The 17,754-nt window shown below is 40.2% G+C and overlaps 1 protein-coding gene across 1 annotated transcript; it reads left to right on the plus strand.

Moving 5' to 3' along the window:
* The first annotated feature begins 7,633 nt into the window (after nucleotides 1-7,633).
* LOC126335711 (putative gustatory receptor 28a) lies at nucleotides 7,634-8,638 on the plus strand. Its single transcript, XM_049999167.1, has one exon. It carries the CDS (start codon nucleotides 7,634-7,636, stop codon nucleotides 8,636-8,638), a length of 1,005 nt encoding a protein of 334 aa, XP_049855124.1.
* Nucleotides 8,639-17,754: the final 9,116 nt, after the last annotated feature.

Below are 17,754 nucleotides of genomic sequence, written 5' to 3' on the forward strand. Positions count from 1 at the left end.
TTTGAAGGCGAGATGTAACGCTTAGGGTTGCATAAAACGATATGGGTAGGGGCAGATGAGTCACTCTGTGTGTTTCTTAAGGCTGAAAGTCCGAACAAACGGGGTGGGGGTAACGTCACATATATTTGATCTGGCCTCAAGTACGAGTCCTAAGCATGTTGAAACCAAACGAAGAATGAAAGACTGAATTCACGGTCACTGAACTAAGTGTACAGAGCCATCAGTGCTTAAGCGGTGTCGTCCCTATGCAGCCAGGAATTACGATCACTTCATTATTGGGAGACATGAACATAGAGTTTTTGACAGTCTCTCCCTTCACAATGACCTAAGGATACTGGTGGCAACAACATGAGCATTCTTCCAGTATAGTCAAAATGGTGCATAGTAGCACAGTTTCAGACTTAATTGCAAAGAAAAAGACTGACACAGTCAAAGACATAGGATAACCGGCTCCAGGTCTCTCAGCACATGATATATTTCTGCTCAATTCCTCACAGCCCTCGAAGCTCAAATCGCGTCACATAACTTGTAAGAACGTTAATCATATAACTTGTGACTCTCTAACAACTAACTTCTCAGAAATCAGGTGGGAACAAAATATTAGAACGTTTACAGCCGATGGCGTTTTTTGAGAAGTTACGAACAGCTCGCAGTTCTCTATCAAAAACAAGTTTGCATAATTATAGACCGTGTAAGAAAAACTCTTGCTTCTTGCCTGGCAGGTGATTTACCTCAAATGATGAACAACGATTCTGCTCACAGATGTTCCAAGGCAAATTAGAAAACACACTGCAACGAAGGGTACAGAAATTTGCAAAAAAATATAAAGCAACGTGTTCACAATGCCAAAATCAGGCTCGCTCGTTGCTTTACATGCAAAGGCACAACACCCGCGGTTCTGTAAAGGAATCTCCGTAGGTTGAGCGTTGAAAAGGCAAAATCGTGAACTGCTTTACGAGTCTCAGCTGACGAACTGAATGAATTTTTTCTCAACAGTAGTCAAACCCCATTCGGCAACGAACTAATGTCCACAAAAATATCCAAACTCTGTTCATTACTATTCATAATCCCATCGCCTTCTTCCTAAAACAGGTTACAATAAATACAACAAGGAAAGGAATAATGATAATCCCTTCTGAAGGGATAGGCAACAACGATGTTAGCATAACCACGATCAATAATGTTTTATGTAGCTTAGTACATATTTGAACAGCCCTACTCAATTTCTCTCCTGTTAGTTGACCACATACTACTCAACAAATAAGAAACATTGTCTGACCTAGCCCTAAGCACGAGAAACCACTTCACTTTCTGATTACTGACTAATCAGTATCCTATCTAGTGTATTCCAGAACATATTGTTTTCAACTAAATTACTGGATACTGACGTAAATTCAACTTAAATGACAAATATTGGTCCAGTACTCACTCGCATAAAAGGTAGAACTACTCCAAAAAGACATCTGACGACCTTAAATATGCGATGAAGGGAAGGTCACATATCGGCACTATAGACTGTCTACTGTGAGACCATACTCAGAAAAATTCGATATCCAAAATTTTCAGATTGTTCCCAATTTGAAATCGTTTTGAAGAGCCAGGAAGGAACGACTGTGGTAATGAATAGTCGTTTAAAGCATGTTCTCCCAAGTGTGCCACCGGGTCGGTTCTGGGCCCTTTATTGTTTTCCATCTATGACAGTCAGATCTCATCGATTACATCCTCTTGCACATATCATTTTTTGCCGATGACGTCACATCAGAAATTAAGTTTCTGTCATCCCATCATGATCAAAATACTCAGTGTCACAGGTCTAGAACCGTACCTGAGCTGATCCATGAAAGAAAAGCATTCACAAACTCGTATGTAGCTGCAGTGTGCCTCTAGATCAAGCTGCCCTGCACCCTTCAGCATTTCAATGCCCTGTTGGTTTTAAAAAGAAGCTAAAGTACTTTCTTCTGTCAGCACATAGAGTTTCTACATAGATTAATACATTTCGCCAATTTCCCCTTACTGCATAACCTTCCTTCCCCCCCCCCCCCCCCCACCGACTTACGCTTCTCTCTCTTTTGATTTCTCAGTCAGTAACATCACTTTTTTCTCCTATTTTTATTAATTGTGTTTTTTCAGACTCCTTTGTCTCTACCCTCTTCTGCCCCTTCGCTCTTGTCCACTCTCATACTTTAAATTTATCTACTTTTAATTCATATTTACTGTTGTACTTCCCATGAGCGACTGTAAACTGTGCGTTTTTCTGCGCTACTGTTGTTTCTAAATGTTGTATTCTATATTACACGTAGTGTATAAACATTTATAGTAAATTATGTCATGTAAAGTATGTAGAATGCCTTGATAGAGCTAACAGAGAACCAAATACCTTTAAGTATGCCATGTCAAACAAATCAAAAAATAAAATTAATAATATGAGCTTGCACATAACTGTACATCATAATAACCCGTTGCTGATAGTAATGAAACTAATTCAGAAGTTATAGATTTAAGAACATTGAATTTTGGGTCTACGGCGTATCCAAGATATACTTGAAACCCTTGGTGAAGGCAATATACAGTATTTTGGTGGACTTACATACAAAAAACTATGGATCCAGCCGATATGTATGTCCATGATCAGGCCTTAGGCTTATGTGTATGTCCCCCCCCCCCCCCCCCTTCCCATGTTCTGTTTGACATTTTATGGAAAATTTGAAGAGCTGTGCTTCAAAAGGTTTCCTCAACGTTTTGTGCGATTCTTCATTAGTGTTTGCCGACATTGAGCCACATGGGCTTGACTGTCTCCCATAACGGGCTGTGGGCCTCACTGAAGGCATTTCAGTGGGGCTGGAGATGATGCAAGTCCACGTTCAACCCAATTAACAAGTTTTGTTTTAGGAGGTAAGATCTTGACAAAGAGATCTCTACTCCCACTCATTACCTCTCTCATTGCCTGCCCTATCTGTGGATATTCGGGTACACAAAAACTGATTCACTCAATCACACACACACACACACACACACACACACACACACACACACACACACACACACACACATCACTAAAGGCGCCCAACATTGCAACAGTTTTCCCTCACATGAGCCGTGGCTTCACGATCGAAACAATGCAATACTGACACAAATGCTTTTCGGCAGGGACATCACTTGTACAAAGTCAAGATGCGTTTGTGGGTTTCTCAGGCACCTTGTAAAGGAGTGGCTTCCGCTAAGGCATTCCATTGGTGGTGCCGAAAGAAACTTAGTTCGGTAGCATCGAACGTATTACGGAATTTTGTCGATAATTCATCTATTTCAAAAGATATTATATCAAACAAAACGTATAGAGAAACAGAACTAAACACTTATTACAACGGCGCTCCTCTTATGCACAGTAAGAAATTTATATATTTCTGGAGAATATGATATTAAGTGTTTGTATAAGAGAGAGCGAGAAAGGTTGCCCTAACTGTCTTTTTCGCATGTCTGCACGAGATACAAAACCTACGAGCACTAACTTCGAATATCTCTCTCGCACACACAGCTGCGCAAGCGCGCTCACATATTAATTCTTCACTCCTCACAGGGTATGTTCGTTTACTTTTACGTGGCAGTCGCAAGCAGGGGGAGTTTTGATGTATGGTTGCTTAAGATACCGGTAGATATCTGGTCTGAACTACCTCGTAACGACACTAACAAACTTAGCTAACAACTGCGCTCTAGCCGTTACCAAATGATTTATGTGCTCAGCTTTGCTTTGAGTTGTGCGTGGTGGTCGCTTCCTTTTCTTATTTTAAAATGATCGGAGAGAGCAGTCTTGCTCTGTCACAGGATTTGAATATGGCTCTCACAAAACCAAATGGAATCAGAGATCTATATGTATGTTATTACGTCGGTCCTGCCGTCGCAGGGGCGCAGAACACGGACGCAGGCTGCCAGACCTGTGAGAGGGACGTGACTTGCCTCCACACTCCGCTCTTCTCCCCTCAACCGCCAAAATACTTAGTTTGTTTACGTTCACGGCTTACTGACAGAAAAGTGTCCTATACAACGAGTGTCAGTACGAGAAATAATAGAGCATGTATAAATTATTCGAACTTGTAATCTGGATTTTGCGAAGCAAATTTAATCAAATTATCAACATTTAAAACTAGAAGCATTGTACTCACCAAAAGCAGCAACTACTTGACCTTGGGAAGACAACTTCAAAGTAATTAGTAGGAACGAAATTGTAAATCGATTTGTCGCTTCTTCTTATTGGCAAATAAATCTGTCACCTCAGATTGAAATGTTCAACTTGGCATATGAATGAATTTTCACAGGATAGGATGGCTAAGGAACTCAGTCATTCTTCTTTCTTGGTGTTTCGTAGGAACGTTTTAATTCTCTTGAGCACTGAAAACCACCGCCCAGATTCTGATGTCGACATAGGTGTCGTGATTAGCAGTTCCGAAACTTTAACAGTCGCATCGAATGTGTCACAAAGTTCATCCTCTAGAATCATCGAAAGAAACGAAACTATGTCAGCCTCTGCTCTCAACTCAGGCCTAGCATAGAAGACTTGAACTCACCCTTCAACTTTCTTTTTTCCAGGAATATACATGTTTCTTTCATTTCAAGGTATTTTTCTGAAAAATCTGTGATGTATTTGTCAAACTGATTTACATCAAACAAGATGGCTGCAATGAGGTGTCCAGTGAACTGAAAACATAGTTTTATTTCAGAAAGGACGGCACCGCACGCTTCCAAAGCATCTCTTTTTTTATGCCCATCAAGAATCCGCGGCTTCCTGGCAGCCATCATTTCGTCTTTTTCGAAACGAATCTCGCTAATGATGGAGTGAATGCCATCTCTGATGTTTTGCATTACGATTTCAAAGTTCTCGTTGTCTTGGGTTGCTGTAGTTGGTTCGGTTACCATCTGCTGAAGCTGAAAAAAGTATGTCTGCATGAGGCATCATCTTACAGAAAAATGATAGCTAGAAAATGAATTCGTCATCTTGCGGTCTTTGTTTGTAAGAATGAGCTTTTCAATAGCAGAAGATAGCTCTATAGTCTCAATTGTTTCAGTCAAAACAGTAACAAAACTTTTCCCTGCTTTCAAAAACATCTTCTACTACTGGGGGGGGGGGGGGGGGCAAGCTTTTTTGAAGAATGCTATGCGACTCTTTTGATCTCTGTGGCGAGTTAGAAAAGAAAAAAGAATTACCTGAAAGGAATGCAAAAGAGATGCGGGCTTGACGATTAACTGAGGCTTCCGTAGACATAAGGTTAAACTGATGCGCATAACAATGGATGTAGTTTGCATTTCGATATTTGTCTTTCATTAATTTCTGAACCCCGTTCGACTTGCCACTCATAACGTTTGCACCATCGTATCTCTGCGATATTAGTTTGACTCGATCATCACTAATTAATGGTTCAGTTTCTTTCAGCATACTCTCAACTATAGTATGAGAATTCCGACATTTTGGATTAACAAAGTTGCAAAATCTTTCTACAGGTTATCCCTCAACAACATAACGCAAAACAAAAACCAAATGAAATTCGCATGACACACCTGAGATTTCATCGACAATTGTTGTAACATAATCGGCACGTTTTATTTCTTTACGAACTTCATAATGGTACACTTCCAACGTGCATTGTAGTAGTTCGTCCTGAACAGTCTCAGAAATGCCTTTGAACGCTGAAATGCTAGCACATTTGGAGCAGTCGTTCCATACCAGAATTGAAGCGTGCATTGCCACTGCCAGTAGCCATTTTGAACACAGCCTGTAATGGTCAATTGTTTCGTTACTGGACAGAATCCACAAAACTACCGTATCCACTGGTGTTGTCCTTTAGTGTGAGCTGCCACAGGTATTGTACAAGCGTCAGTGTGGGAACTTTAAAAACACGTAAAAGACTCACACTAGAATCAGACAACGTACACCACTGACAGTCTAATTTAATCTACTTTTAGTTTGCTAATATCAATGGGCATTTTTCCATTTAAAAAACTGTATGTCTGCACAAAAAATACACTAAGTATTGTTAGAGCCAGTTGATTGGCTAACAATACGAGCCTCTGACTACCTATCTGCGAATTCTGTGAAAACCACACATCAATAGTACTTTCCATGTCCGCAATATCTGCCGTGCCGTGCAAGGTGATTCATCTTGTATACCAGCCGATACCGTGTGTGCGAACTAATTTACATGAACATCCGACCATGTCTTCTGGGTGCTCCGGTTTTGTTGCCGAGTCATATAGTTCAGCCTGCGACTCGTGAATCTCTACATCAGCTTAATTTTTCCTGGTTTCCTGAAATTGCATTTGCATGCTGTTTTTAATATATATTTGTTGACTTCCAACAGAGGTTAATTATGGAAGACAAATTTACATTTAGGCAGGAAGATATCGCAAAGATACCAGTTTGTGTTCAGAAACAAATATGGTGGTCAAGCATAAAGAGTGCAACTTAATCAGATGGCCCAAGTAATTTACTAAAATAATGTAATGTAGTCTTTTCACTATCCATTGTTCAATAAGCAGAAAAAAATCTTCAAAATTTCTATCGACATCTTTCTGGTTTGCTTTGATTTCTTTTTGCTGTACTGCCCTTAATCAAATAATTTCCTCTTGGGTTATCTGATTCTTATTCCTTAATTTGTTGTTGCTGCTATGTTTCTTATTAATTTTTGTAAAGGATCCACAATACTATTTCTGAATTTTCTTTCATCTTTCCGCTTCTGTTTTCACTGACCGTCAATATCTGCTGTGTCCCATTCAGGGAGAAATAATAGTCAGACTAAAAATGTGAATTCGAATTTTAAAAGCTTATTGTATGCCATTGGTTTGTTGTCACCGTGCAGGAAACTGCTCCGAGATGATTTGTGCAGTGTTCCACAGCATCGTTAATTATTGGGAGGGGGCATTTTTCCTTAAATAGTCTTTAATAATTTTGGGATGGAATATGATTGTGCAGGAAAGCAGTTTTATCATGCTACTGCACACGATATATGTTTCCACCACAGTGATTACAAGTGTTCATATTTGTTACCTTTGAATCGATTGCGAATTGGCAAATTCGAAAATGAAGTCCGGTGTATTTTCCAATAAGTACTTCATGTCATAGACTGATTTTGGATTCTTAGAGCAAATTAAATAACAAACTATCTTTGGTTGAATACCACTCTCGTACAGAAACGATATGTGTTGTAGCCAATATTGCTAATGCAAACAGGTCAAGGAAGTGACTTGAGGAAGATGTCAATTAAGGTGAGTGCGCAACACGTGCCACTCCTTCATACTAGTACAAGAGCTAATGTTGGTCTGACATTCGCTGTCAGGTTTGCCTAGAAGCGCAGAATGCTCGCTTAGGTGTGCTTTATAGTGTCTGAAGGGATGCCTGTTTTCTGTATAAGAACCAAGCAAAAGAAGTAGAAAGATATTTCAAAAGTAAGCTGATCTGCAAAGTACAACCTTTCATAAAATGCATACTAACGACTTCTATGTTGTAATAAAACCACTGTGTACAGTCTTAGAGATGGCAGGGCTAATGCCCTCCAAACAACTGTCTAGAGAGGATTCATCAGAGATATTCAAAGTAGTAAAAGCAAAGTCTAATATCTCTTTTCTTTTAGTGGTTACCACATTAGTCATGGACATGTATGCAATGCTCAGACTTTACCAGGAACTGCCACGAATCACTGTTATCGTAGATGTCGCAATGAGACTAGTCAACTATTCAAGAGTACTTTGGCCATTTGCACATAGTACAGTGTTTATGTTGAGAGACATGAGACTGTTTCTAGAAGCTCTCGAATACTTCGATGAACGTATACAGTACAAAAAGCAGGAAAGAGGAAATCTCATCGGCTTACTGTTGTGCTGCATTTCCATTCTGCTAATCCTGGCAGAATTCGCTTTAGCTCCTGTCTATTTTCGCCGGTACCCTGAGAATACACGCGTATTACAGTGGATATTGTCTGTAGTGATCAGGGGCCTGGAATCCCTCGTCCTGCTACAAATCACCACACTTGTACTCGAACTGCGAGAGAGATTTCGTATACTCAACGACTGTATCCTGACGACTGCCACTCCTCACAGCAACAAGCACATTTCTCGTATCCTCCTGGGCTATGTTCGACAACCGGATCTGGCAACCCAGCTTGGAGTGGTCCGGCTGCAGCACGCACACGCAGTTCTCCAGCGGGCAGCAGAAATCCTGCAACGCCACTTCGACATCACCTTGGTTCTGCACGTGACGACAGCGCTCTCCGCTCTCATATACGGTGCGTATGAGTTCCTGGTGATGTGCATGGCGCCAGAGAAGAGCCACGCCACCGTGGTCAACAATTCCAAGGCGTCGGCAGCAACGTGGCTGACGTCTCACATCCTGAACCTGGTGGCTGTGGTGCTCTCCTGCTCGGCGACGGTGGACGAGGCAGAGCGCACGCGCGACTTGGTGGTGAGGGTCGCCACGCTGCAGGGGCGCCCCTTTCTAAGTGCTGGGATGGAGCCGCTGCTGACGCAAGTGCTGAACTCTCGCCCGCTGTCGTTCGAGGCTGCCGGTTTCTTCACCATCGACCGCCATCTATTGGTGTCCGCTCTCTGCGTCACCATCACATACTTAGTCATATTAGCTCAGATTTCTCTCAGTTAACTAATTATTTGGCAGTCTTTTAATTATGAGAAAATATACAAAAGAAACCGAACTAATTATTTGTTCTGCAGAGTTTCTGTAGTACCGAGTATTGCCGTTAGGAGTTTGTAGAGTGAACATCCAGAGTCAGTAAGCCAAGTGCCATCACTGAAAAAGATCAGGACTAGTTTCAGCAGAATTTATAGTGACAACCGTTTCGTGTGATAGCCGATTTTGCAGTTGCTGCTTTTGTGAACGGCTTTTGGCCCAAGAAAAGTGGACAGAAACTCCTGAATTGTTTGGAATTGGTACGTATAAAACTTTAGCGTTTGAGTGGATTTCGCATTTCAAAAATGGGAAATTGATGGAAAACACACTGGCAAGCATGCAGCCTCCCTACAACAATTACGAAATCAATATTTTTGTCATAGTCAATAGCTCCCCACACTACTTGGAGAGTAATACACCCTGAGAATCGCTGCTTCCTTTGATCTTACATCAGATCATCTTCAGACACGTTTGATGTTGACTCGGTCTCTACATCAAGCAGGTTTTTTGTCGGCTGTGGTACAGTGTAGCGGTAAGCGATGCATGACAACTATAGACCTCAATCCAGCTTACCGCAAAATATCCCCGATGGTTCATGGTGAAATGCTGCCGTAATCTTTGCCCTGATATCAATTGATTCATCTGCCTTTTCGTCAAAACCACCCGAAAAATTCCACAACCCTTTCGTCGTGTATTCCTTTTGGAAGGTCCCGTGCCTTTTTGGCACACTGGTGTCTTGCGCCTATCTTGTCACCACTCATTCTACAGTCACTACACTTTACCTGTAAGATGTCTGTTGTGATGATCGCATGTTCCTCATGCCAGGAATGCGACCTTTCTTAAAGTCCGGAAGATTGTGATAAGCTACACGTCCATTCCCTTAGGGCATGCTGTGTAACATTGGACAGTAGCGATATCTATCACTTATACCCACCATTCTTCATCTGGGGTATGGGGTTTCTATAAATAAACTCGCTTTACTATGAGATATAATCAACGCATCTAACAGGCATGGGAATAGTGAAATTTAGTTTGGCAGCATATCGTCAAGGCGATACGATATTGCATTGACAGTGTTATTTCGAATTACGATGCAACATTCCTTCGGACATGCATGAATTTCTGAAAGAGAGGCACTGCTGCGACTGCAGCTATTATCAAATAAATGAAATGTATTCGCAGTTGTGATGATGAACAGTCCATCAGTTGCGTAATGGAATGGCGGATTTCTCGCTTGTAGCGAACGGTTGCCTTACCATTAGACTATTCAAATACGACTCAGGCCCAGACCGAAATTTCGAGATGTCGTCAGCCATGTGTCTATAGCCTGTACTGGTACCTCGATTAAGTATAATCTCGTACAGATGAGACACTTTCCTTGAAAGCAGCTTGCCTTGTGTTGGCGGGTAAAAGCATCCTTTCAGTGCCAGTGTTATTTCGAATTTCGATGTGATGTTTCTTCTGACGTGTATCCACTGCAGTATCGTATTTATCTGCCAACACTGGGCAAGCGACATTCAAGCAAATGTCACCCCTGTACTATAATATACGTAATGGATGTACAAGTACAGGTTATAGACACACTTGGAAGTGTCGAAGGATATGAAAGGCAAGCAGTAGTTGAGAAGTGAGAAAAACAGCATTATAACTTTTTATCGATGTTACTCAGTCTATCCATTGAACAAGCTGTGAAGGAAACCAAGGAGAAATCTGCAAAGTGAGTTCACTCTCAGAGAAAAGATATAAAAACTTTGAAGTTCGCTGATGACATGCATCATGTTGACGTTCGCTAATCCACCACTTGGAATGGATCCGTTTCTGGGACGACTACCTATCTCTCAAGCTAAGCTATATATAGTAGGTCAGTTTTTGTTGTGCTGCGTTGTACTCAGTGGCTTTATACCAGTTTTTATTAACACAACCGAAAAATCACTTTTTACTTTCGTAGTTGAATCAAATCATTGTAACTACCATGAATAGGATTACTTATGTATGTTCAATTGTATGTGCGTTTTGGTATTGGTAACGTGTAGTAATATGATAAAAACAAGTAAAATAGTTATAAAAATCTTTCCACTGTTGGTAACACAATTTTCTTACATGTTATTCATACGTAGCACTTGTTTCTAAAATGCCGTCTTTGCTTACTTAAATATATACAGAGTATATGTTGTGTAAATACAACAGAAAAAGGATCCTTGAGCACTGGAGATTTTTGTATTTATATTTCTATTAATCTCTGCAATCAAATCATTAGTTTCTACACGCTATTTCTGCTTACCTCAGTGTTTACAAAGTGTATATGATGCTGAACGTGGTGTAAGTACGACAGAAAAAGGAGACTGTGACCATTGGAGGTATTATTACGTTCATATTTTTGTTATATTTGCAATCAAATGTATCCAAGATCTTAAAGCCATGTACTAAAACAGAGTTCTGTTTTCGTCTTCTGGTACTACTCAGTGCTCCAGGTTACACCTAAGTCGTACTCACGTTACATCATAGTAATTCATATAAACTATGTAAACTTGGGCCTCATCAAATAAAATAAATGTTGACTTCTAACTGTAAACCTGTGTTTCAGCTGTTATCAGTAATAACCATGGCAAAACCTAACTTAAAATTTTCGCATTTAATGTTGATCACTAACTACAATCACATGATATTTTCTGGAAAATAAACCAAAAAAGGAATAAGGATACCATGTCAATAAATTTGCACCCTGAAACATCGATAGGGTAATTTTGATGCTAAGAAACATTATAAAACAATGCTTAAACTAATTTTACAGTACGATCATGCAGTAATAAATTTAATTCTGAAATCACAGGGTAGGGTTCAAAGATTTTGACTAGTGATGTTGCATCAGGGGCCTTTGAGAAGAGGATACTTGTATGACGAAATTGCTTCCGTTTATTGTAGGGCATGAAATTAAAGAGAATGGATTCTTGCATTTAGCGGTGTTCATTGATACATGAGTCTAGTATCGTGACTGGTGTAGAGAGTTATGAGGGAATATTGTAGCTGTTTAAGAAGTTTCTTGGAAGTGGTTGCAGTTTATGTGGAAGAGATTTGCTTAAAGTTTTGTCTGTAGGAACCATTTCAAAACAGTGATTTGTTCGGATGCTACTGTTTTTCACTTCAGTAAACTAAAATTTCTTGTGAAGCAGGTAGTGAGTAACACTCCTTTTGCATGTCGTACTGTTTTCTTATAACTTTCTGAAATGTTAAATTCTCCTCTTTGCGCCGATACAGTGAAAAAGGAAACTAAATAAATGTAGAATCATTGGGAATGTTTATGGAGATTTATGTGACATTTATCCAATCAAGTTCAGGCAACAGTCAACATTCGCACAGTAATCTACCAAATCAGAACTACAAAAGACCTTGCTGGATTTCTTGACTTCTGGAAAAAGTAAATTTGCTCTCTCTAGACTAAAGTAAAGCTATCAGCAGGTGGAAATCATTCGAAGTAATGATAAACTACAGCTGCAGTTAAGTAAGTAAAATTCAATCATTTTAATGAGTCGTTAACTCAAGTTAACCATAATCTGACACAATCTATAAAGGGCGCTTAAAGCAAACTCGAATGAAGGTGGGCAGTGTGATATAATGGGTAACTCAATTTTCTGTTATCCCAGTGGCCCTTATCTTATTAGAGTTAGTGTACACTGAACTGACAGGTACAATTACGAGAAGAGTAAATGAAAACAAATACTTTGCATATCTGTTGTCTTAGCGAATTAATAACGGAAGAAGGTCAGGTAGAGTTTATCGGGAACTGCAGTAAAAACATATGCAAAAACATACATTTTCACAGTCAGAACATTCAGTTGGTAAAATGAGGTTGACCGCGTTACGTTTTGAGCCACTGCGATACTGTATCGGTGGAAATATGAGGAGTAAATGAATGGCTGGCGTCAATCTCAAACAACTGCCGTTTGTCAACAAGAAAATGATAGTTTTTACTGAAGCTGTGGGTCAAACACGGTGATCCCATGCGTCAGGGGCTGAAGTGTCAGAACACTTCACAGAGGCTTCACGTGGCTAGATACTGAATGGGAGAGTCATTGATGCCAGAGTCATTATTCTGAATGTCTTGTACATAAATTACTGCGAGGAGATAGTTATGTAGTGGCACTACTCAGTATTTTAGTTACAGTAAACCTATTAAATATTTCAGTGTAAGTGACTGAAAGTAGGGTGGAGGCCGCCATGGAGTGCTAACCGGATCAAAATCGATGTCATGTTACCAGGTGTACTATTTTTTCCTCGCCAGCAGTATGCATATCCTTCAAAATTAACGCTTTGTCATTGCTTCTAGGCCACAGCTTCATTATCACTCTTGAACGTTAGTGACTGATTGACTAACTCCGATGTCTCGAAAGAGTAGGCAGTTTTCTTTCGATTCCCAAGCAGTTGGCATGAAACTGTAAACTGCAGATTTTTCTAACATATCGCAATACCACAGACACCACAACAGAGAAGCTAATATCGATCTTTAGTAAAAGTATTGGTAATAGTACCCACACATGCAATACATCTGCTACAGGTGTGGACTACTTCCTTGACATCTCCAGTTATACCAAATTAGTAGACACAATGTAGCGTCACTGTTCTTCACTACAATCGTCTAGAAATAGGCTCAACGTGAATTGGCATATTGAAGCATGATTCATTATTATCCATTCTCACTTTACACAATCGAGTTAGCCGATTCCGTAATAAATGCTTAGCACTGCAACCACCCAGGAGATGGTTGCTCTTGGAAACTGATATGTGGCTGACACTTAAGCCACACCTTTTTCTGTCAAAGGTAGGTTGTAAAAGAGAGGTGTGACCTCCTAGACGTCGTCACTACTTTCAGGGTCTTCAGGTAAGTGTGATAGAGCGCCTGCAGTTATGTGTTGTAATGTTGGATGTATTGCATTTGCTACTGCTAACTACTTAGGAAAAGAATCTAATGTTGGATGCATTTAGTAGCTTCGTCTGGTGGCAAGTTGCTGGATCGAAAATGGCCCTCAGATGTTTATGATCTATCTCTAAGTGACGCTGACTGCTTTCAAAGAAGGTACAGAAAGTTTTTTACACCAGAGATGGTAAGTTTCAGTATGAGGGAATTTGGACAGGAGTCGAGCATTTTTTTAAGGATAGCCAGCTTACTATATTTTTTATGGAACACGATGGCTTCTATGCTACGATCTGAGGTCTCAGGAGATTTTTGCATTGTCGAATGTCAGTAAAGGCGCTGATTTGGGCATTGTTTTGAGAAGTCAACAGCTTGCTAAATTTTGGAGTCCACTGGTAATGGACACCCATCTTTTAACTTGTTGAGAGTCCTGGTTTTCTGGGAAACTTAATGACTAAAACTTTAGTAGTTGTAGATGAAAAACGTCATTCATAATGGCTTATTGCTTCAGGCTGTCTATTTTCACTAATCCTACAGAGCAGTAGGGGTAATTTTTTTCTTTCTTTGTGTGAGACACTGTCATTAATTATCAGAGTTAATGGGTTTACGAATAAAATGTCTATTAATATAAACGTCTGGCGATATATTTTGTTATTTTGCATCCGAACCAGTGTAATTTGAATTGGACTCTTTATGATGTAAAGAATAGTGAAGTAACAAATGCTTTTATCGGAATGATCATTGGTGTTAAATAATTTAAGTCCAGGGGTGTTCAGTATTTTAAGATCTTTGCATTTGACATATTCTTGTTTCCGATACAATGTAGTGTTGTACTATGTTTTATTTAGTCGAAAAATGTTCGTTTTGAAACGAGAAAGGCAAGTAACGATGCTCTGTTCTGGTTCAATTGAAAAGCGGGATGTTGTTTGGCTTAATATCAATTGTCGTACATTATGACCGTCTTGTAAAGAAATGATTATTACAACAGTTTACAACGGTGCAAGAATCAAGGGGCGTTACTGTAGCTTCATTATTCCCATCATCGTAAACGTCGTCATAAACGATTGCACTATTGCACTATTGCACTATTAAGGACATTTTCATGTCCATATTTCATTGTAAAAGTGGTTTTGTTACCAACATATTTTCAAATGGCTGTACTACGGAAAAGGTATGTTCCTGGACATGGGTTTCAGTTCTAAACACTCTAGTCTACAAGTCCTAGAAATCTATAACAGTAGTTTCTGAACACGATGCATTGACTAGTTGCCGGCGGTGACGTCATTGGTACTCATGGCGTTACCATATATGGGCATACGTTGACTCAGCGATCCGATTGACTTCAGCCATGGGATCACTGGATCCCACCCGTTCTCAGCTGCAGGCCGCCATCTCTGTTTAGGTTGTAACATCTAATTCACCATGGATGCAGAAAAAGACAATGAACTGCCCGTTCTCGACGTCCTCGAATGGGCGAAGTGGATGCCTTGGCTACAGCGTTTACAGAAATCCCATCCACACTGATCTGCACTTACACTCCATCAGCCAACGTCACCCAGCGAAGAAGCACATTGTGTAGCAAACATTGCTGCATCGTTCAAGAAATATATGAGACGCTGATAACATACCTAATGAGCTGAGCAATCTACGCAAGATCTTCAGGAACAATGCTTATAACCTTCATCTAATAAATGAAGTGATTTCAAGCAAGGGTCACAATAAGACTACCGGCGAGGAACAGGGAAAAAAACTTATTTTCTTACCGTTCTGTGGCTCTTTGTCTGGAAAGACAAGTCGTCTGCTGAAAGGACACAAAATAAAATCGATCTCTAGGCCTTCGACAAAAATCCGTTACTGAACCAGTTAAAGACGCAGCAGGTCTCAGAACACCTGGCGTCTACAAGATACCTTGCGAATGTGGCCAGTTTACAATGGACAAACAGTACTCACTGTAGAAGAAGGCAGTAAGGAATAAGAGAGGTTTTATGACCTACGATACCCTGCGAAATCAACTTTAGCTGAGCTGGATAAAATATGACGAAAAACCGTCGTGGTTCAGTCTAGCGGCTTCATAGACTGTGTTATTAAAGCAGCCACTGAAATAAAAATCACTTATAACACCCAAATACGATACTTAAAGCTTTTGATGTCCATTCTTGTGGAGGTCTGGGGAACTAAGGCCATTCACTATTGTAAGAAAACGAAACACCTACAGCCGTTCTTAGGATGTCATTTATTGTGTAGCTACCAACTGACAAGAATAATATAAAGAAGAATAGAAAAGAAAATTGAGGATGTGTTAGATGACGATCAGTTTGGCTTTAGGAAAGGTAAAGGCCCAGAGAGGCCATTCTGACATTGAAGTTGATAATGGAGGCAAGACTAAACAAAAGTTAAGAAACGTTCATAGGGTTTGTCGATGTGGAAAAAGCGATGGACAATGTAAAATGGTGCAAGATGTTCGAAATTATGAGAAAAATAGGTGTAAGCTATAGGAAGAGAGGGGTAATATACAATGTGTACAAGAGACAAGAGGGAATAATAAGAGTTGACGACCAAGAAAGAAGCGCTGGAATTAAAAAGGGTGTAAGACATAGATGTAGTCCTTCTCCCCTACTGTTCGATCTGTACATCGACGAAGCAATAATGGAAATAAAAGAAAGGTTCAGGGGTGGGATTAAAATTCAAGTTCAAAGGTTATCAAAGATACGATTCGGTGATGATATTGCTGTCCTGAGTAAAGTGAAGAACATTTATATGAACTGCTGAATGTAATGAACAGTCTTATGAGTACAGAATATGGGATAAGAGTAAATCGAAGAAAGACAAAAGTAATAAGAAATAGCAGCAATATAAACAGCGAGAAACTTAAGATCAGGACTAATGGTCATGAAGTAGGTGAAGTTAAGGAATCCTGCTACCTAGGCAGCAAAATAACCAACAGCAGATACAGCATGGAGGACATCAAAAGCAGACTAGCCCTGGAACAAAGGGTACTTCTGACCAAGATAAGTCTACTAGCATCAAACATAGACCTTAATTTGAGGAAGAAGTTCCTGAGAATGTACGTTTGGAGCACAGTGTTGCATGGGTAGTAAAACATGGACTAAGGGAAAACCGGAACAGAAGAGAATCTAAGCATCTGAGATGTGGTGCTACAGATGAATGTTGAAAATTAGGTGGACTGATAAGGTAGGGAATGAGGAGCTTCTATACAAAATCGGAGAGGAAAGGAATATGTGGAAAACACTGATGTTGAATACTCTAAAGGGAGACAGAGATTGGAATACATCCAGGAAATAATTGGAGACATAGGTTGCAAGTGCTACGCTGAGATGATAAGGTTGGCACAAGGGAGGAATTTGTGGTGGGCCGCGACAAAAGACTGACGACAAAAAAAACCTGTCTGGCCTTCAATGAAGCATCTTCAGACCTTAGTTGAGGCTGGAGCTGGAGGGGATATAGCGATCCATATATACGATGCATCAGTGATTAACATAACTGGCTATAACTGGTTTATGCAAAGTGTAACTGTGGTGTCGTCTCTCCAACCATCACCAGTTCACTCGATACAGTGGCCTACGGCTCAGCACAGCGTGTGATCCAGTCATCACATGGTTGAAGCGGTCACATCGAACGATGAGTCAACGTATTCCTAAATATGGCGAGGCCGCGAGCACATGTGACTTCACAGTCGGCAGCTAGTGTATATAAGGAACGTACCGGTACTCCACTGACAGTCTTACTACTTGAAAATGGACAAGGAGTATTCGGCCCAAAGCTCGTGCAGTTTTAACCGTTTGGCGCTGATGGAGACCTGAAAACTTTTTGTTCAGCATTCATTTCGTTACACAGTAGTTAGAGGTTCACACTAAAAGAAGTGCTGTGGTAAAAAAGATAAAATTTCAGCCAGTATAACATCCTTCAAATATTCGTTTCCAACAAAGAGGGAGTCCATCGAACAATATTAAGAATCTCGGATACTGTTCCCTGCTTTGTTGTTTCAGAGAATGAAACCTGTCCTTTAGTTCGTATTGTGCTTTTATTCAGTATACATGGTGTTTCATAATCGGTATTACTGGGTTCTGGTGGTTGTAGAGAGGACTTAGTAGTCAAAGTCTGGGTAGGGTACCTATGTCTGGAAATGTGCAGTTTGAATGTAAAGCAAGTTTCAACACTT

The sequence above is a fragment of the Schistocerca gregaria genome, chromosome 2 (genome assembly GCF_023897955.1).
Source record: "Schistocerca gregaria isolate iqSchGreg1 chromosome 2, iqSchGreg1.2, whole genome shotgun sequence".
Classification (NCBI taxonomy): Eukaryota; Metazoa; Arthropoda; class Insecta; order Orthoptera; family Acrididae; genus Schistocerca; species Schistocerca gregaria.

Excerpts from the sequence above, each read along its gene's own strand:
- LOC126335711 (XM_049999167.1), top strand. The coding sequence starts at position 7,634 with ATGGACATGTATGCAATGCTCAGACTTTACCAGGAACTGCCACGAATC.